The sequence below is a fragment of the Fusarium solani genome (assembly GCF_023522795.1).
Source record: "Fusarium solani strain SB1 chromosome Unknown bctg00000008, whole genome shotgun sequence".
Classification (NCBI taxonomy): domain Eukaryota; kingdom Fungi; phylum Ascomycota; class Sordariomycetes; order Hypocreales; family Nectriaceae; genus Fusarium; species Fusarium solani.
Window position 1 is genome coordinate 1,840,799 of NW_027072148.1, and position 19,917 is coordinate 1,860,715.

The 19,917-nt window shown below is 53.7% G+C and overlaps 5 protein-coding genes across 5 annotated transcripts; 3 read left to right on the forward strand and 2 right to left on the reverse strand.

Annotated features, from left to right (window-relative positions):
• Positions 1 to 163: 163 nt before the first annotated feature.
• Positions 164 to 3,401, reverse strand: MRS44_012626 (uncharacterized protein; the record flags this gene model as incomplete). The annotated part of the gene is made up of 7 exons (XM_046276088.2): positions 164 to 791; positions 847 to 1,150; positions 1,202 to 2,597; positions 2,656 to 2,826; positions 2,885 to 3,052; positions 3,116 to 3,258; positions 3,332 to 3,401. The coding sequence occupies 7 exons, from the start codon at positions 3,399 to 3,401 to the stop codon at positions 164 to 166; spliced, it is 2,880 nt and encodes a 959-aa protein (XP_046132917.2).
• Positions 3,402 to 4,351: 950 nt separating this feature from the next.
• MRS44_012627 (uncharacterized protein) lies at positions 4,352 to 5,348 on the forward strand (the record flags this gene model as incomplete). The annotated part of the gene is made up of 4 exons (XM_065618862.1): positions 4,352 to 4,500; positions 4,591 to 4,818; positions 4,889 to 4,947; positions 5,008 to 5,348. The coding sequence occupies 4 exons, from the start codon at positions 4,352 to 4,354 to the stop codon at positions 5,346 to 5,348; spliced, it is 777 nt and encodes a 258-aa protein (XP_065474934.1).
• Positions 5,349 to 5,650: 302 nt separating this feature from the next.
• On the forward strand, positions 5,651 to 10,525 carry MRS44_012628 (uncharacterized protein; the record flags this gene model as incomplete). The annotated part of the gene is made up of 1 exon (XM_065618863.1): positions 5,651 to 10,525. One exon carries the CDS (start codon positions 5,651 to 5,653, stop codon positions 10,523 to 10,525), a length of 4,875 nt encoding a protein of 1,624 aa, XP_065474935.1.
• A 2,737-nt stretch (positions 10,526 to 13,262) lies between these two features.
• MRS44_012629 (uncharacterized protein) lies at positions 13,263 to 14,657 on the reverse strand (the record flags this gene model as incomplete). Its single annotated transcript, XM_046269410.2, has 1 exon — positions 13,263 to 14,657. One exon carries the CDS (start codon positions 14,655 to 14,657, stop codon positions 13,263 to 13,265), a length of 1,395 nt encoding a protein of 464 aa, XP_046132915.1.
• Positions 14,658 to 17,167: 2,510 nt separating this feature from the next.
• MRS44_012630 (uncharacterized protein) lies at positions 17,168 to 19,572 on the forward strand (the record flags this gene model as incomplete). The annotated part of the gene is made up of 7 exons (XM_065618864.1): positions 17,168 to 17,673; positions 17,724 to 17,795; positions 17,844 to 17,967; positions 18,017 to 18,187; positions 18,234 to 18,497; positions 18,548 to 18,665; positions 18,713 to 19,572. 7 exons carry the CDS (start codon positions 17,168 to 17,170, stop codon positions 19,570 to 19,572), a joined length of 2,115 nt encoding a protein of 704 aa, XP_065474936.1.
• Positions 19,573 to 19,917: the final 345 nt, after the last annotated feature.

Consider the following 19,917-nt stretch of genomic DNA (forward strand, 5'->3'; position numbering starts at 1 on the left):
CTTTTTTCATCTTTCGTAAAATCGACTGTATCCATAACCGCCCTGGATCCTGGTATTCATAAAATCCTGCCTTGCGTCCTCTTCGCTGTTTTAATCCTGTCTTGCATTGTCTCTCATCTTACACCCTAACATGCCGTTCCGAGTCCCCTAATTTTTCCGTGACTTATCGGATGTACTGGGCAATGGCAGCCTGTTCTTCGGGGCCCAGTCGCTGGCCGATGAATCCTTCGACAGCACCACCATGTCGCTGGTTCGCTGCGATCATGTACTCATGCACCCACTTGGCGACGTCCTGAACCTCTGGGAAGTCGTCGCGGACGTGGGCCTTGCAAGTGTTGAGCGCTGTGAACGACATGCCAAAGCCAATGTCATCCACATCGGCCTCAGCGACAATCTCGTCACCCGTACCAGCAGCCACGGTGGGAGGGTTGGCGAGGAGCGTTAGGAGAATACGGCAGGTGTTGGCCCAGCCCTTCATGAACTTCTGCGCGAATGCCTGAGAGTCGCACAGGGTCTTGGTCAGGGACACAACAGCAACCTTGCGGTCGACAGGGCGAGCGAGCTTCTGCGTCTCAGCCAGCACAAAAACCGGGTAGACCTTGGTGAAGACACCCTCCTCGACCGAGTCGGACTGCTTGATGAAGTAATCAGTGCCGTAGCCCACCTCCAGACGGGCAGCGACGAGGTGGTAGAATCGTACGAAGCGCAACTTGAAAGAGTCCGCCGGGTTTCCTTGAAGCTTGGTGTAAACCAGGCGGAGAATGGTGCCAAAGTACTGGTCCAGAACAGAGCTATGAGGAAGTGTTAGTTTTCCTACTTCAGTCCTAGGGATAGGAGGGCACTTACGGCTCAAAGGTCTTGACGATGGAGTCGAGGATATCAAAAGCGAGCAGCTCCGACTTCTTACCGCTCAGAAGCTTCTGGAAAATGCCCAGGACGGGCTCAAGCTGGTTCTCAGCAATGATGGCTTGAGAGGCGCGGGGGATAACGGCAGACAGCAGACGAGTGCATGCGGGGACATTGCCTCGTGTCTCCCACAAGGTAGGGTTGAGCAGGGGGCCGAGAAGAGCCTTGTAGTTGTCCGAGATGGTCTCGGACGGGCTCGACTCGAGCAACTGGGCCAGAACCTGGAAGACGTATTGCATGAATTCTGGATAGCCTGTTAGTAGAAGACTCTCGTTGTTCAAATCACATCACTTACCCGTGACATCCTCAACCAGAATCTGGTGGAAGGGTCCCCACAGCTTCTCGTTGAAGAGAGCGGCATTGGTGGCTGCACAGTATCGGACGAGAGCGCCAATAGCCTCGAAGTGGTAGTAGTAGAAGCGAGGGTTACTAGGGTTCTGCTTCATGACATTGGTGATGAGAATGAGGTGAGTGAGCACATTCTCCAGCAAGGGGACGGCGCCATCCTTGATGACAATCAGGATTCTCATGACGCATCGCATCAAGAACTCGTTCTCCTGCAACTTGGCAGGGCTCGACTCCTTCTCAATGAGCTTGAACAGGTGGCCGAGGAGATCCTTGGCAAAGGGCTCAATGTCGGCGCGAGGGAACATGGCGTTACCAGCGTCGTCGGCAAGGAACAGAACACGCTCGACGGCAATGGCAGCGTAGGAGTAGACAACGTAGTTGTCCGAGTTCAGGTTCTGGATGAGAGGGCCCAGAGCAACTGTCCACTGCTCCTTGGACAGCTGGCTGCGGAAAGTGTAGAGGTACTTGATGGCGTCCACCTTTGAGATGGGCTCAACTCCCTCAGAGTTGATGAGATCCTGGGCAATGTGCTGCTCAAAGAACTCGACCACGTTGACAAGAGGGTTGACGGTCTTGACACCCTGAGCGGCGGTGACGGCGCCCTTGGCAGCGACGGACAGGAAGAGGTAGATGGCAGTGTCCTTGGCCTTCCAATCAGACTTGCCCTGGGCAAGATAGTGGTTGATATACTTGGACACCACCGTGGTGACGGGGGCCTCGAAGCGCTCCTGAAGCTTTCGCAGGAAGTCGGTAGCAGATCGTCGTCTCGAATCCGTGTCCGAACCCTCGAGATCCCTTCGAATAAACTCGATGGGCTCATCCTCAAAAAGCTCGATGTCGGACTCGCGCAGCGCCACGTTGGGCAGGATAACCTTTTCCACAATCTGAGTCAAGACATCCTCGTTGTTGAAGATTCCGGAATGCTCCTTTGTGGAGGCGACAGCGGTCAAAAAGTGCAGAGCCTTGCTGACAACAATGTCGTGCTTCGTCTCGGTGCCAGTCGACGACAGGAGGTTCCAGGCCTTCTCAATAAAGGGCTGGCAGTACTTGGAGAAGTCCTCATCAAACTTGACAGTGTAAAGCTCGAGGACCTCGCAGATATCAGCCTTGACGGTGTCTGCTATGCTCGTCTCGGTTTCGTCGTCGGTCTCCAAGAGTGGGTTGGAGTATGTGAGGTACTTGTGCAGCAGCTCAGAAATGCTGGCGAGGTTCTCCTCGAAGATGGGAGGCAGATCGTGGCAGGACATATCGTAGAGGATCTTGATCTGCAGGTCGAGAGCCTCGAACCAGCCTTGTAGAACATCCTTCTTGTCGCTGTTCTCGGTGATCTTCTTGTCGATTGTCTGCGATAGATGACGATTAGCAAAGTTGCAGGCGAAAGGTGAATCATGCTCAACTTACCACTAGAAGCTGAACAAAGGCCTGTCCAAATGTACTGATGACGTGGTTAATCTCCATGTAAAGCTCGTCGGTGCGGAACAAAGGTCGCCATCGGACAAAGATGGAGTGTGCGACTTCGAGAACGCCAACGTTGACCTTGGGGTCTGTGGCAGAGAACCGGCTGACAAGTTCCTGAGTAGAGAACACGTTAATACCATGGCTGTGGTAAAGGAACTGCAGAGGAGATTACCTGAGTAAGGGTCTCCCATCGCCTCCAGAAGTCAGAGTCTGCGATAACGCTAATAGCGTCACCAAGCTGGGCCTGGATGTTGGCAGGTGATGAGATCATGAGGCCGATCAGGCGCTCCTTGATGATCTGAACCTCATCTTGAGGCAGCTTGTAGTTGCCCTCCTCGTCCTACAGAAAAATTCGAGTTCAGCTCTTTGCGCATCGGCGGATGGGCTTTGTGTCCAGACGCACCACATAATTTGTTCGAATGAAGTTCTTGAAGGCGAGGGCGGCAGCGAGTCGCGTCTTGGAGGGTATGGAGTCGGAGTTGACGATGTTGAGGAGGCTGAGAGAGTATTGGGGCTTGGTAGCCTCCTGCTTGAGAGCCGTCTCGGCTGTTGGTGATTGTTTGTTAGCATTCGAAATCGCGGGGCAACGACGAGGTGGGACGGGCAACGGAGAGGTTACCTTTGCGGTGCTGAGACGGATCGAGGGTTGCATCAAGCAGCTGGGCGATGTGACCAATGTCGGCCGCCATGATGAGAGATAGGATGGAGAAGGGGCTTATAAGGAGAAAGACAGGGAAGGGGAAGCGAAGAGGCGGTGGTGATGGTGGAGGAAGATGTTTGGTTTTGGCTTGGACTGGAGGTTGCAAGCTGCGTTGTTGGCAAGCAGGCAGAGACGACTTGTATTTTTTTCCACGGTGACAGGCGGTATGCTGGGGCAACCAATGAGAAGCCTTAAAACAACCAGCTTTTAATGAGCTCCGGACCTCAAATGCGCTAAACAGCTCGGGCTCGGGGCAGACTTCAGTAGGTGTTAGCGGGTCGGTTGCCCTGTAAGCAACTGTTCAAGTGGGGCTGACCGTGAATGGGTGCCTCGACGACTGGGCGGGAAGTTGAAGCTCCCGCTGCAGGTGTCAATTGACTTCGCCCCTTACTCGTATCCCTCGATAGTCGCCTTGTACGGATGCACATTTTTATGAATGGACGTTAAGAACTGAGTTCAAATGAACGGTTCAGAGTTAAAGATAGACACCATGGGCCGTCGAGGCATTCGAGTCTTGGCATTGATCCATACCTACACAGATAAATAGGCGGTCAGGATTGTCGAAGTGGGCTGTTGGCAATAAATGTTGAGCGTAGGCTCGACCTGGAATTGAGTTTTGACAAGGAACTTGCCTGGCCAAGAGAGCCCAGGTATGTAGAGTACCTGGGGAAATCTTGAACCGTGATATATGTCATGCCTTTCTAGAGCTTTGACTTCTCAGGCAAGCGAAGCATGTCCAATCTACTTGCAAGTTTCAGTTCCTGGTTGAAAGAGGTTACAGTTATCGGCAGATGTCCCAATAAACTCGGGCATAGACAACCTCTTTATTCAGCCAGCCATGATACTCATTGTCTCAGCATGACCTTGCTATGATGCAGACGACTCTCGCACATTACCTTGGCACACTGGAAATCGCTGCGTTTCGCTGAACTATTTCGAATGAGTACAGACAATAGACTGTCGGGTCTCGGCTCTGGCAGGTCTATCAAACAAAACTCTGTCATTCCTTCAGTCGCCCACCTAGAACGAAAACAGCCCAGACTACAACCCTACTGGATCTCTCGCAACCGATCAACCCAAGACTGCAGGTACGCTGTGGCTGAGATGCTCTGCTCCGGCATAAGGGTCCCTCATGTCCCGGGATTGGCGTGATTGGCTCTGGTACCTTACTTCCACAGTTTGGGGGCTACAGGTGAGATCCCTGAGCTGTTCGCGTGCTCCCACCCCAAATGGCCACTGAGAAGCCATCCAGCAGCCACTAGGCGGCGCGAGGCGCGGCAGACCGGCCCGCGATTGGCCCGTCGCACGGCCCTCTGGGAACTGGACGAAGGAGGAAGTGACCTCCCACTCCACTCGCACGGGAAGCTGGCACTGTTGGATGGCTGGCTGCCCGGCTCAGAGTCAAGGTACATCGGCTGAGGTACCCTCGTCTGATCGGCGAGCCCTGCAGCTACCTCTGCCCATTGTCAATTGCAGGTCGTGTCAGAGTCTGCCGCACTGCACCGCACTTCATCCATCCTCCTTCCAGACCTCAGGTGCTCGCCCGTGCCCGGCGCAAACTCTCCTCCCATCCTGAACCTTTCATCAAACTCCAGCCTCTTCTGATTCCCTTCCCTTTGTCGTCTACCAGCCTCAAGGCGCCTCGAATATCACACTCGATGACCGATCGACCTTTACGCTAGTCCGCGCACCCCAGCTGCTTTCACTGCCTCCTCCGGCCTTCCGCTTTCTTGTCCCGCCGACCTGCCCGCCCGCTCGCTTCCGCCCCGCCGTGGTGCCATACCGGGCCTCCGTCCACCTCCGCGCCATCGCTTTCGTCGATTTCAACACCACACCTGCGCAAGGCTGCGACGTCATCCACGATTTCGTCTCTCCGCCCTTTAATGACCACATCCTCTTCTATAACCCTTCACAAGCTCTCACAGGCCCCGTGTAGGCCTAGGTAGCACATGTTTCGCCGGTGAGACTCGTCTGCACTGCCTGCCCATCTTGCACCTGCATACGACATCCGAGACGCCGTACTGTCCGTCGCACCCAGAACACAGGCTCTGGAGGCACCAGATCCAAGCTATCTTGACACTGGTGACCTTGTTGAGCTTATCAACCCGGCCGAAACTCTGCCCGCACCTGCCTCGCTCCATGTCCCTCGTTCATTGTCTTGATTCCTGATTTATACCGACCGGTCTACCTTGCCGATGACGACGACCCTAGCACATGGACGTCCGTTCTTCTGCTAACATGCTGCGCCGTCTAGCCTCTCTTAGCCATCCAAACCCCGAGGAGACTTCACAAGAGCACATGTCACCGCAGCCAGGAGATGGTCCACCGTCACCAGATACGTCCCGTCAGGGTGGCCTTGCCCACGTCCTGCGGGGCCTGACAAGCTCAAAGCTCTCCAAGTCGTCGCCATCAATAGCCTCGCCTTCATCCTCTACTGCGTTGCCGACCGCCGAGTTCGTTCATGCCCCTCTCGCGAACCTGCCTGTCCAACAACCTCGAGGCTTGTCTTCAAGTCACATGGAGTCATTCGAGCTTCTCAAGAACGGCTCTCCCAACGAGCGTATCGCTGCTGCCAACTCTTTGAAATATGCCATCGCCGAGTACCCTCTGAATCCCGTTTTGGATATATGGGATGCCGCCAAGGATCTTATCGATCCCGCAAAGCCCACCGCGGCTCGGGCAGCTGGCTGGGAGCTTCTGACGGAGTGTGTCAAGCATGATGCCTCTTCAGACCTTGAGCGGCAGGAGTACTTTGCAACCTTGACGGCTCCTGCAAACGCCGAAGATTTCCACCTGCAGTTGGCAGCTCTTGTAGACCTGACCCGCCGAGGCCGCGTCTTGACCGGATTTGATTACCAGTTGGTCCCTTTGCTGACTAGTTGGCTTTGGGAATCCTACAATGTGGTCCGCGCGGCTCGGAGAAGGGCGTCTCGGACTCCCAAGGGCTCTTCCAGGAGCCGTGCGGCGGTTTCGGGCGAAGAAAAGAACCTCGCTCAGTTATTCAGCTTTCTTATCGATGTGATCAAGTTCAGCTTCAACAATGCCGATGAACCTGCTGTGGCTGGTTTGGTCGATCGCTTGATGGCAATCTGCATGAGCACCAGCGTGGAAGACGACCTTAAGTCGAGTATCGCCGTTGTCGATGCTATCGTGACTTTTGGTTCCATTCCAGATGAGAAGCTCAAAGGTTGTATCCATGTGTTGAGCTCCATCTATTGCATCGTGGGAAGCCTGCAAAACCACTCGTGGCATACATTGTCCAATCTGCTAAAAAGTCACAATGGCCAGGCAACCGTCCGTATCCTCCTCGACATCTTGCGCAACAACCCTGGTGATGCGAAACAGGAGAAGGATATCAACCGAGAGATACGTGGCGCGTTGGCCGTGCTACAGAAGCTCATGACCAAAACCCCCGAGCAAGGTTATCCGGCTGTTCCCTTTGCCTTGCTTGTTGACGGTCTGACAACCATTGTGAGGTCCGCTACATCCATCAAGACCTTGACTGCAATTCTACAACTCATCAACGGTCTGTTCGACGATGGAGAGGGCCAGATGCATCGCCTTATTATTGACGAGGATTGGTCGGTGATCCTTGAGGCTGCCGCGGAATGTTCGAAACGAGTCACTCTCGAACCCCATGAGATAGACAGACTTCGCAACAACAGCAGAGACGAGAAGCCTGACGAGGGTCTAATCCGGGAACTTATAGTTCTCATCAAGCGACTCGATGTTCTCATCAATCAGAAATCTGGTCACTTTGTTCCCAGACCAACGGTCGTCACATTTCTCACTGAGGTTCATCAGTATCTCCCTGATGCAACTGCTTCCTCAGTCCTCGACTACTTTCAGCAATTCAGATGCTGCTCCCCCTCGGATCTGCAATGGGAAGACAATTTGGTTTTGGTCTTGAAGGGCTTCTTTGGAAATCGCGAACGATCCTCTCAAATCCGACTTCGGGCCCTCGAGACCATCATGGATGCGTATGAGGTTGTGGACTTGGTTGGCGACGACCCTGAACAGAGTTTTATTCCCCATCTTGCCAAGAGTGTCCTGCAAGATGTGGCCGAAGAGACGGACGTCCTGGTGCTCGAGGGTATCGTGTCCCTAATGGTTTCGGTCGCAGCATCCTGTGACATGGAGCTGTTCGAATACATCATCGACGCATTGCGGGGCATCGTTATTGGCGATCGACTCAAGTCTCCGATTTTGTCCACGGCTTCTCCCAACCCCCTCGCCCAGGCTCCCTCGGACGATGCTGTGTCTCCAGAACAATCTCCCTCGAACGTTGTGGCAAAAGGATATGCCAAAATGTTTGTACAGACAATGGACACTGACAGTGGGAAGAGCATAAGACTATATCATGCTCTAGTTAACATCGCCAAGTCAAGTCACTGCGACGCAGATGCGCGGCTGACAGCCATGAAGCTACTGTTCCGTCTGCGTGCCGACTGGGCGAACCGCATCTACATTACGAAGGTCCTCGAGACTAACTTTCTCGCTGCCTCTATATGCCGAACACCAGAGACTCTTGCAAAGAAGCAAGCCGAGGAAGCGGCCCAATCGGTGCGGTTGCTCAGCCGTGATCACGGGGGAGGATCACGAGCTTCTCGTGGTATATCTTTCAGCCAAGGGCAATCCCATGAAAGAGGCCTTCCCATTCGTTCCGCGAGCGTCGCCACTGGAAGCGTCCCAAGGAGCAGCGCGGGTCGGTATCATCAAATCTGGAGCCTCCCAGACCCCGAGGCTCTGCCTGATGCTGTCACGGGCACCATCAGCCCGGTCTTGGTTTCTCACACACCAGAATTGGAGGTGGACGAATCAACAGAAAAGTCTGAGAAGGAGGATGGCGATACCGGGACTTCTGTCATCAATATTGCGACCTGGCTCGAGGCCGTCCTTACTCTCCTACACGGGTGTGACTGGGAGGTCTACAGCTTCATTCTTGTTCACCTGCCGTCTCAATTGAGCAACCACGCCATCTTCTGCGACACTATCCCTCAAATCCAGGAGCTTCGAAGGCTCATTTGCGAGCAGATTCGGACAAACTCCTTTCAAGAGCCACCAAATGCTTCGGGCTTAAGACGTGCGGACGTGGCAATCTGTCTCTTCCACAGTCTGACCATGATTCTCAGCTACCATGATCACTTCCAGAAGGGAGACGAGGATGAGATCGTCAAGACGTTCGTCCATGGCATTGCTACCTGGGAACGAAGTGCCAAATGCTGTATCCACGCCCTATCTATATGCTGCCACGAGTTGCCCCTTTCGACGAGCAAGTCACTTGTGCAGCTCCTTGCCAAGATGTCAACTATCATCACTCAACCACACGTCTCGATCCATATTCTCGAGTTTCTGGCCTGTCTTAGCCGTCTACACAACGTGTATGTCAACTTCAGGGAAGAGGAGTACAAGATTGTGTTCGGCATCTGTATTCGATATCTACAATCGGTAAGAGACAAGAAGGATTCCAACAGGAGCAGCCACACGAGCGAGCCATCGACGCCGCTGAGTTCGTCTGACTCGGTGCACCCAAGTGCGACGGATGACCTGCCACAGTATGTGTATGCACTGGCATACCATGTTATCTTATTCTGGTTCTTGGCCCTCAAGCTCCCTGATCGAGCAAACATGGTGGGATGGTTGGTTCGGAACATGTACAGCGACGCGGAAGAGGGACATGCCGATAATGAACAGGCGCTCACCTCGATCGACTTCATGCAGAGGGTCACATACGCCGACATTGAAGAGTCCTCGCCGGACCCTCTCTTCACGGAGGCTCGGTTCGGCGAGATTATCAAAAAGAACTGGCTGGTAGGGTATAGTATCGTCACGGTGATGCAGGCCACGACCACGGGCTGGGCACAAATCGTGAAGAGACAGCCATCGGGCACTTCTGTCTTTACGGTTCGAGAAGCTTTTGATCCACCACCTCCCCATCAGACGGAAAGTTATGTCGACGTTAGCAGGGAGGGCCAGCCATCAACCAACACAATCTTGCCCAGCCACCTGCTCGTTCAGCTCATGTCATCGGTCCCTCAAGGTCACGATCTGGCGCGGCCCATCCCGCTACCCGATGATGACGTTGTTGATAGAGCTATTCGAGTCTTTGATCGAGGCTCTACTGTTGATGGTCACAAAGTTGGAGTCATTTATATCGGAGAAGGCCAGACGGACGAGGTCGAGATCCTTGCCAACGTGTCTGGAAGCAGCGACTACGTCGAGTTTCTGAACAACCTGGGAACGCTGACCAAGCTCAAGGGGGCTACGTTCAATACCCATGGTCTCGACCGCGAATTCGATTCCGATGGTCAGTACACGTTCTGCTGGCGTGATCGCGTCACCGAGATTGTATTCCATGTTACAACGCAGATGCCTACCAACCTGGAACATGACCCCCGATGCACTCTCAAGAAGCGTCATATCGGCAACGACTTTGTCAACATCGTCTTCAACGATTCCGGAGCGCCCTTTAAGTTCGACACGTTCCCCGGCGACTTCAACTTTGTACACATTGTTATCACACCCGCGTCGCGAGCATCGTTTATTGCTGCCAGGGACACGTCCAAGCACAGTCAACCTTTCTATCGTGTGCAAGTCATGAGCAAGCCGGGCTTCCCCGAAATCTCGCCCGCTTCTGAGACAAAGATGGTCTCTCTCAAGGCGCTGCCAGGCTTGATCCGTCTGCTTGCGCTAAACGCCTCCGTCTTCTCGCATGTCTGGGCAAACCGCGAGGGTGGAGAACATGTTAGCTCATGGCGGAGCCGTCTTCGTGCTATCAAGCGACTTCGTGAGAAGCACGCCCCGTCAAAGTCCGGGCAGCTGACACCCTCAGCATCGCAAAACTCATCGCTGGGAAGTCCAACACCACTGCACCAACAACAACTGCTGCAACAACAGGCCGAGGCCTCTTCACGGCCGGCTAGCACCGTTCGGGATAGCTTCACCAGTCTACGCCGTACCAGTGTCGCCACTTTCTTCACGAGCACGAGCGAACAGACCTCTCACCGGTCATCAATGCTGTCATCATCCACCACAACCAACGATACAGAGATTGGCACAGTCCATGGGCAGGACTCTATTGTTGACACGGTCGACTTCTCAAAATGGGCTTAAGTGAGGAAGCATTCACCAAGGATAGCTAAAGAATGAAAGAGGGGGAAACAGGGATTAAAAAAAAAAAAAGGAGTGCTGTGTGTATGATGATGATGGAGTCTATTTGATCCTTGTTCAAGGTGTGGGAGGCGTCTATCTATACGAGGGAATCACGGATACAAAAAGTTCTTGCTTGGGTTTTGATCATGCTGTTCGTTTGCTCGTTTGTTTATTCATTATTGTGCTCTCTGTCCAAAGTTTGGCTGCGTATATTTGTTTCTCTCCCCCTTTTTCTCAACAGCTTTTTGGCTTGAAATACCCTTGATCTGCATCCTGCTGTGGATAAACGATGGATGGATGGATCATTTGACTTGGCTTCCTTTGTCTACGAGATCTTGTTTGTTGTGTCGGTGAGGCGGCTACATGATTGATTACACTGCAAAGACAAAAACAAATGGCACCTCTGAGGACCTCGCGGTCCGGCAATTTCCCCTCCTCGGATTTAACATGTCTTCAAAACGTCTCTCGTCCGTTCAGGTGTGCTCGCTCCTTTGCATGGATGGGTATCCAGCCTAATCAGCCGATGAAAACCCTGTCATTTCCTGCCCTTTCTGTGTGACGCAGGCGGGAAGCTGTCGTGTAACCTGCATCCAGCGCGCTTTGGATATTGGGCCTGATGGGTCCGTCTGACCGGCGCTCACTGTCGGCGCTTCGTCCGTGTCCGCTTGTCGGACCGGGTACTCGGGGCTCAGGCTCAGTGACCGACCTCCTGCCCTCTCCTTCATCAGCCCCCTGCCGCCAATCCTGACTACTGAATCGTGGCAGCGGTCCGCCTACCCACACATGGCCCAGGGCTGATTTGTCCGCGGGGCTGGGGACGGCATGGGATGGAGGGCCATTGATAACCCAGCCAGCCAGCCATCCATGGTTACACAGCTGCGGCGTCTGCGGAATCCACCGGATGAATGCCCAGCCAGGAAAAAAACAGGATTGCTTGCTTGCGCCCAATCGAAAACATGGTCAGCCGGCACACAGTCATGGTGACACAAGGGAAAAGGGAGGGCATCTCTTTGGGGACACGACTCTCAACAAGGAAAGTCGTAGAGCCGCGAATCAGAACACGGGTCGCGGTTGTCTCGACTGGCAGGCAATCCTGCAGAGACAAACGTGGGGGCTTGGAAGAGACATCGAGGTCGATCACACTTGGCGTCTATTGCCATCATGGACCTCTGAAACTCGAGTGGCTAGTTCAAGAAAGGGGCTGAACCCGCTGCAAGCAACAGAAGAGTTGCGGGTGTGGTCAGTCTACCGGGAAGCTGTTTGGTGTTTGAAGTTGAGTAGGTATGGCTATCGAAATAACGGCACGGCAGCACATCGAGCTACGACGTGACCAGTCGGAGCTAAAAGCGACCCGAGACTGAGTTGTGTGATGTGATGCGGTATGGTGCGGTACGGTGCGATGCGGTGCGGTACGGTACGGTGCGGTATGGTATGGTATGGTAGGTGGTATAAAGCCAACGGGCTGCCGAAATGAGACCCGGGATGACGGTTGCAAACAACGGGCTGCGGCCATCCATCATCGCATGGCCAACTCGTGGATGCGAGTTTCGACCCAATCCTAGAGGACCAATATGACCTGTCAGCCAGCCATGCAGCGTGCCGCAGCGGGCTAAATCTCTGGACCGTCTAGACCGATAGATCCGTCAATGAGTTTTCTAAATTCGGTAATCCTTCCACGACTGCGGTGCCGCAAGGTGAACGACGAGGGATTCCCCGCATGGCGGGGACAGTTGGGCAACCCCAGGAGCAAATCAGCAGACTCAGCGAGTTTCCCTTCCTTGGCTTCGACCCTCAAAGTCAAGCCAGACCTGGGACCAGGGTTGCTTCAGTAACACAGCGCGGTGGCGTGCTGTCAAGCCTGTCTGCTGTCTGCCCGTCTGTCTTGTCTTGCTTGTCCCTTCTGTCTTTCGTGAGGCGAGCTGAATACCACTTTGTCAGCTCCACGCCAACAGACCAGTGCCTCGAAAGGGTTGCGATCTTCATGACCTTTCTTCTGCGGTTCCGGGCAGGCTGTCCAAGGGCAGAACCGCACGTCGTCGCTTGCAGACGCGCGCAGGTTGGGGATTGATTGCGTATGCATGATCCAGAAAAAAAGAGGGCCCTGGCGTATTCAAGTCTCTTGCCACTGAGGACAGGAGGCGGGCGTAGCGGACAGACAGGTGGACGGACAGAAGACAAAGACATGCGCAACAAGAGAGTCGTCGCTTACAGGCAGGTAGATGGACCGAAAGTTGCTTAGAGAAGTGTTGGCTTAGAACTGAAACTCGGACTTGAGCTTGACGGTGTCCTGCCTCCGATTCCTCCTGGCTTCCAGTGAGAGTCGCCTTCCATCAGATGAGGGCAGCGCCCTATCCCATTTCCTCATCATTGAAGCGGTCTGTCAGAAGCAAATCGCTAGGGTGGGAGCTTGTGAGCAGCGGCTGGCCGAGAGTGCTCAGCTTAGATCTTGCGCCAGACTTCTTTGTACTCTGCCCATTTCCGAAACCCTGTAGAGTATCATTGTTAGCCATCCTGCGATTCTCACCTCAGATATTGGTCCTTACCGAGAGATGACAAGACGTTCTCGTCAGACTTGATTCCATCTACAAACATCCCTACCATGCCCCTCTCAGTGAGTGATTGGCGACATGCCAGAAGCAATCTGATCATGACAGAGTCCCGGCGGTTCACCATGTCCGGATCGTCATCTGGTTTCCAGTCAGCGCAGGATACTTGCGTGGTAGCAGTATAACTTGCCTTTAATGCAAATGCATGAAACGCCTCCGATATCTTGCCCGACTGCAGCTGGCCATGGGATATCTGCAGCACATGGGCTGCCGTTGTTGGGGAAATATGTTATGGCTGCCGCAACCAAATTGTCCCCCTCAAGTCCAACGATGACATCGCTCAGATGACAACTGTCTATTGTCTTGGCGTACTGGTCGTACCACCCAAACCCAAACTTCCTCTCTGACTCCCTATTCGCCATGCCGATGATATGATGGGCGTCTGGGAGCTGGCATGGCCTGAAAGATAAACCCGCAGAAGCCAGGTCGGGGACTGGGGAATCCGCGAATCTCAAGCACCAGTCTGACACGGGTCGGCCTTTCCCAGGGGTAAGCTCGTTTAGTTTCCATCCTCGGTTCTCAAACCACTCGCTGTTGTTCACGGGATCAGGCAAGCCGTAAAGTAACCGTGGGAATGTGCTTCCAATCTGGATTCGACCGACGCCTCGGATCTTGTTGAGTTTGCTTAGAACTTCGTCGTGAAGCATGCGCCCAATTCCTCGACCTCGAAAGTCCTGGTGGGCAATAATGGCAGCAATGGACCCGATAAGTCGGTCGCCGCTGCTGTCCGCAAACGTGGTGAATGTTGCACAAAATCCGACAATTCTCCCGCTGCTGGGTTCCCGAATGATGTGGTGCATGGCGTACCCGTCGCGCTTCAATAGCGAACCAAGCACAGCGCGACTGAGGTGGAATTTTGGCGGCAGGGCCGCTAACCACAACATGTGCACTTCTGGAAGATCTCTGTCGTAATTCCAAGGTTGGATTGGCCACAGTGCTTGGGGCTCAGGATCGATGTCCATTGCTGGCTCTGTTGTATTTGTCAAGAGGGCCGCAATAGTTTCCAGGTCTGCTGTGGAATATCCAGGGCATTGCAGCACTGTCTGAAATCCGAGTTCGTGAATTCGATTGTGTCCATCTTCGGGAAGTTGACAGCACGCCACAAGGGCTGTTGGGCGCTCCTCGCACACTTCTCGAACTATTCCAGCCACTTCTAGCTGGAAAGCACCCTCATCCGAGGAAAAGCCAGCGAGCACAAAAATGACGACTCTGGCCCGTTTGATGAATGCCACATGAGTGCCCGTAATGCCACGGTCTTTGACATATGGTACGTGGCGAATCCATGGGTGCCTCCTCGCAAGTGCCCGGCCGAGGGGTTCGAATGGATCGCTCGTGCTAGTTAGATTCGTGTTTAGAGGAACAACGGCCGGAGTCAGCAGCAGAACCAGTTCCTCGTCAGCTAGAATATTCTGAATGGGGACCAGATCCTGGTGATCCCACAGCAAAGCAGCTGACGAGGTCTGACTTCGTGAACTTGAACTCGACATCGTCTGTGGCTGTATTCAGTTTGGCGATTTACATGGCCGATTCAAGCTGCAAGTTGCTGATGACAATGACTCCTTTGGCTGGGTGCGTTCCTCACAAGCCCCGAACCTCCTTGATCAGGGAGCCGGGTTGTCAGCGTCTCAAGAGGCTCAGGCGTGTTGAAGCGATATCGGGCGTGGTGGCAAGGTTGTGCACTTGGGTCTAAATCCAGATCCAGGTTTCGCAACTTGAGGAAGGACCTCTGAAAACAGTGTCTGGCAATGAAGAGCGACGGCGAAGCTCGCGTAAACTGAAAAAGACGTCTAAGTGGAGACAGTTCACTGAAGGGGTGAAAGAGAAGCTGCTGCCCAGGGAGTTGAAACTGGGCGGCGGGCGGTCTGCGAATGGAGTCTTTTGTGACGACAACGGCCTGTATGGCGTTGCTGGGGCCCTGTGGTTTTGACCGTCCAGACTGATGGAAGAGATCAGGAATGGGTTAGATTAGTGGGGGTAGTTGGGACGAAGGCTCCGGCATCGATTGGTATCAGCATCAGCCGCCTTGATGCGCCAGGGCTGCAGTGACTCTCCAGTTGCCAGGATGCGCAAGGATACCTGGCCCAGCAGCTCAGCCTCGGGCACGACCGGCTAGAGGTCAAGACGGGCGAGACTGTGGGCGGGATCCCAAGAATGATGGGATGGCGAGGATCCGTGCCGACGGGGAAGGCGACTGGGGAGTCAGGCTGCGCATGCGAGAGGCTGACCGAAGGTAACACGAAGATGCACGTCGGCAGAGCCGGCGAAGCCGTTTGGCAAGGATGGACGAGGTGGGCGTCAGACTCAGCGCGGCCCGAGTACTGCCATGACTCGAGGCGGCAGTTTCGATCATGAGAAGGGAGATGGGCCATGGATCGATCAAGATGCAAGCCGCAGGGGGAATGCCAGCCATTCTTTGCTGGCCAGCGGCTTGGAAATGGTCATTCATTCCACCTGGGCGCTTGCTTTGAAAAAGCGGGAGACGCCCGTTTCGTAGGTAGTCAATGGATGTCCCCTTTTGCCCTTCTGAACAGACATGGCAAGAGAAACCGTTGAGGGTCGTACCATGCGCCAATTGAAGCTCCAGAGCACCAGACTGCCATCCCAATCACCTCGATGACGAATCAACCGCGCCCAGGGATCGTATCTGCTGTCGAATGGGCATGATTTGGCCCTCCTGCAAGGCGGCTTGGCCGACCGGGGATATTCCCTTCCAGTGTAACGCCGGATGAGGTGGGTTGGGTTGCAAGCAGCAGCGGGTTTGGTCGGCCGATTGAGACATCGGTGACTGATCTAGGCGCGTGGTGGAAGCCCTGGCGAGATGAGAGGAGGAGGAAGTTTCGAGGGCGTCGATGGGGGATTGAAGAGGTTTACAAGAATGACGTTTCTTTGATCCGAGGTAGGAAGGACCAGGAGCCAGGGGAGAAGCGAGCAGCTAGAAGAGGTTAGGGTCCTCCCTTCCCCAGAGGCATGAGGAGGTTGACAGGAGGAAGGCACGGTATTCATAAGAGGGAAAGAACGGCTGTCAACGGTCAATGACGTGAACGTCTTTGCAGTTTTCAACGCTATCTGCAAGGTGCAACTCAATTTAGACTTCTGACGTAGCTAAAAGCTACTATTGTCGGCTCAAACGACTCCAAAGAGATAGGGATTGTCCCTGGCGTAACATCGACGATGGCCTAGCCTACGATCTCGGGAATGCTTGGCTCGACGACATGACTCCAAGAGAGAAGCGAGAATCCCCCCTGGCGGCACAGGAATGCCATGTCTCGAAAGCCCTTGCCACCCGGAAGTCGAAATAAGCTTCATCGCACTGATCTCCCCGTCTCACGAGGGTTGACAGAGTAACAATGGCACTGGAGTTGCCCTGGGAAAATTGCGGGTAACTGGGTGGGACTGGAGTCGTGCCTCTCAGCAATCAGGTCCGGGTAGTGACCAACTGCAACATCTGCCAAGCCTGCTTCGATGCTGGTTCTGGGCACCTGAAGGATCTTGAACGTTGACAAACCCCCTTTGTTTCTTTTTTCTCTCGTTGCCGGACTGATTTAGCTGAAACAAGGTCCGAGGTTGTCAGCATGTTGGTGACGGTTGGGTAGCCCGGCATATGTAATATACCGACGAAACAGCCCATATGTGATATCAATCAAAATTGCAGTATTAAGGACTAAATTAGGAAGCCCCCCTATGCAACAGGAGGCCAAGGTAACACAGAAATTTGGTTCCTGCTACCGTACGTACACAGTACGGAGCACAAACAGCGAGCTCAGGCCCCGCCCCGGGACACCCCCACTTCGTCCTCCGAAAACGCGTCTTCCTTTTCCGACGCGTCTCCCGGGGTGTCCCACCTAATTCACACTCCTCTTCTCCGTGTTCCGCGCCGACTCTTTACCAGCCGCTCCGATCCGGTGCCCCTTGTGTTCTTGCCGGTTGACCACCGACCTGGCAATTAACAGCGGGGCTCAGCTGTTTGTTTAGAAGTCACGGCTCGATCGTTGTGATGATGGAGACGGACACAGATCCCGCCTCGGCGGGCCATGATGAGCTCCGGCTCCTGGTTGGCGATGTCATTGAGGGTGAGATTATCACCCTTCTGCTCAACGTCTTCAAGACACATACTTACATTCAATTAGCCTCTAAATTGCCAGCCAAGTCCCGCACCACTAGCATCAAACCCACTGTCGCCAATCTCACTTCCCTCGCCTACGAATGGGGCGTCCTGCCAGACACGCTGGACGACCTCATCAATCTCATCACAACACCAAACCATCTTGACCAAGCAAGTCAAGCTGCCATTATCAGAAATCTCTACCCCATCTCCCCCGTATCGCGAGAGTCCACTCTACGAGTGGTATCATGCCTCGGTCATGGAAAGCTAAAGCCGTCCTTGACCCTGCAGGCTGCTCTTCTCAAGTGGCTCATCATGGTGCACCATAACCTTGAATCACCTCAAGCCCTCTCTCAAGCTTACCCTGTCCTCTTCAACCTTCTTGATGGTGCTGCTACTCGGTAAGTTTTCCATAACCACCAACAGTACACACTTGCTAACGTGCCCCGAGACCTCATCTCAGCCACCTTCTGGCCCTCATCACGCGGAGAAAGCACGTCAGGCCCTTTCGAATCCAGACTCTGTAAGTCGTAGACTTCTCTTGGATCTACAATTGTCTGACCCTACATAGACTCAGTCTCTCGCGGCAAACCGGAAACGACCCTTGCCTGATTGGTCTCCTGAGAGTGTTCAAAGACTACTATCCCGAAGTCATTGTTGGAGAAGCGGTTCGAGGGAAAGCCTCGTCCTTCAAGGTACATTCAAGAGTTCCCATTTTATCAACATTTCTAACACTCAGTTCAGCACCCTGATCTGCAATGGAGAGCAAGGCTGGACGAAATCCAGGAGGCGCATCAACAACTGGCCCAAGAAGGTACCTCAAGGCCTCGAGATGGTTTCCGAGTTCATCGCCCTATTGGCCGCGGTGCAAAGAACAAGCTCGTTCCTATGGTCCACACATCTCATGCGACAGAGGTATGCAACTTCAAATACTGTTGGCGACCATTGCTAACGTTATTAGGACTCGGTTACACTCGAGGAGATTGAAAGTGCTACCGACTTTGTGAAGAAGATTGACAAGCTGGAGCTGCCTAACCAAATGGTCGCCGTCCTCGTCGACCCCCTTCTTCAGAAGCTCATGCTACTACGACCCAGCGAGGAGTCTGATCAACGGATAGCCAACTGGCTTAACTCTATCCTTCAGGATGTCACGGAAGGATTTGAGAATGAGGAGATACTATTTGATATGATGGATATCTTGCGAGACTACGTGGTATCTGCCAAGGTTAGTCTATTGCCTCCTACGCCTCATTCAACCTATCTAATGTGATACAGAACCTCCCTCCACTTCTCCTGAACTTTTTTGCCCACTTTCTCCCTCTATGGAATGGTTCTGGGCGTAGTGATTCCATGTTGGAGATTCTATCATACGCCCCCTTACTAGACTTTCAAGGTGAGTTTGATCAACTATCTGATGATCTCTCACTAACACTCCCACAGAACTCTATCGGCACATCTTCCAACCGCTGGAAACAGCAATTCTTGACAACACCCCCGAGTCCCAGCTGGCTCTCCTCGCCCTTTACAAGAACCTCCTTCATCACTGGACAGTCATCCTCCAGTCCAGTGACCCCATCCCAGAAAACGCCAGCAAAATCATCACAGACTTGATCAGTCACGTCAACCCTCTGGCACTCACTCTCGTCCAGACACGCCCGACACTCTCTATCTACTCCGCCATCCTCGACTTTTATGAACAAAACGCTCGTCTCGTCGGCCACGAGACTCTCAAAAACTACATCCGCATCGAGTTGCCACCCTCGTTCCTCATCTACATTCTCTTCTTCAGCAGCTCTGTCGCCACCGTCTCGCGTATCTGCGCCATCCTCGCCTGCTACAAGAAGGGCTTTGAGTTAGCCATGCTGTCTAAGCCTCGCCGGGACAGAAGCCAACTAGTGGACTCGTCGTCATACAATAGAACTTTTGTCAACCTGTTCAACGGCTTCCTCATGGACATGTGCAACTGCTTCTGGCGCGGCCGTGCATTTGGCGATAGTGACGCCAACGCACATGGATGCATGGTTTCACGGCGTCTTATCCCCGTTCTGTCCACCTATGTCACTTCTGTGGACAAGACTTTGGCCCTCGCCTCACTCTTGTCACTATCACACTCGCCTGTTCTGTGCCTGCAGAGCATCAAGTGCGTGCGTGATGTCGAGGACGCTGAGATGGACACCGACGGGACCTTGCGGGCTAGGCACGAGGGACCAGTGACACAGCATAGCCTCGGACAACTGGCGGCTTCGGGGGGATACAGCTCTCGTGGCAGAACTATCGCATCAAGGTGTTGGAAACACTGAGCGCCAAGGAGCTCGCAGGCATCACAGACCTTCTGAAGAATACGATGACGGTTCTGAGAAAGCTGATGGATGGCGAGGGGGTCACAATGCCAACTGGATCTCAGGAAAGCCAAGTCAGGTAGTGTTGTCAGTACTGAGATGTCATTTCAAGTACCGCTAGATATTTTATGAATCAAGACTTGTCTAGTTGATGTGACCAAAGCCTTTATCCCCTTGGTTGAAATACAGGGTATCAAGTACACGTATCAGAGAATAGAACCCATGAGCCGCCATCCAAGTAAAGCCTCCATGCATGAAAATGTTGAAAAGTACCAAACGCCGTAGAAACCAGGGTTGAGGACTGTT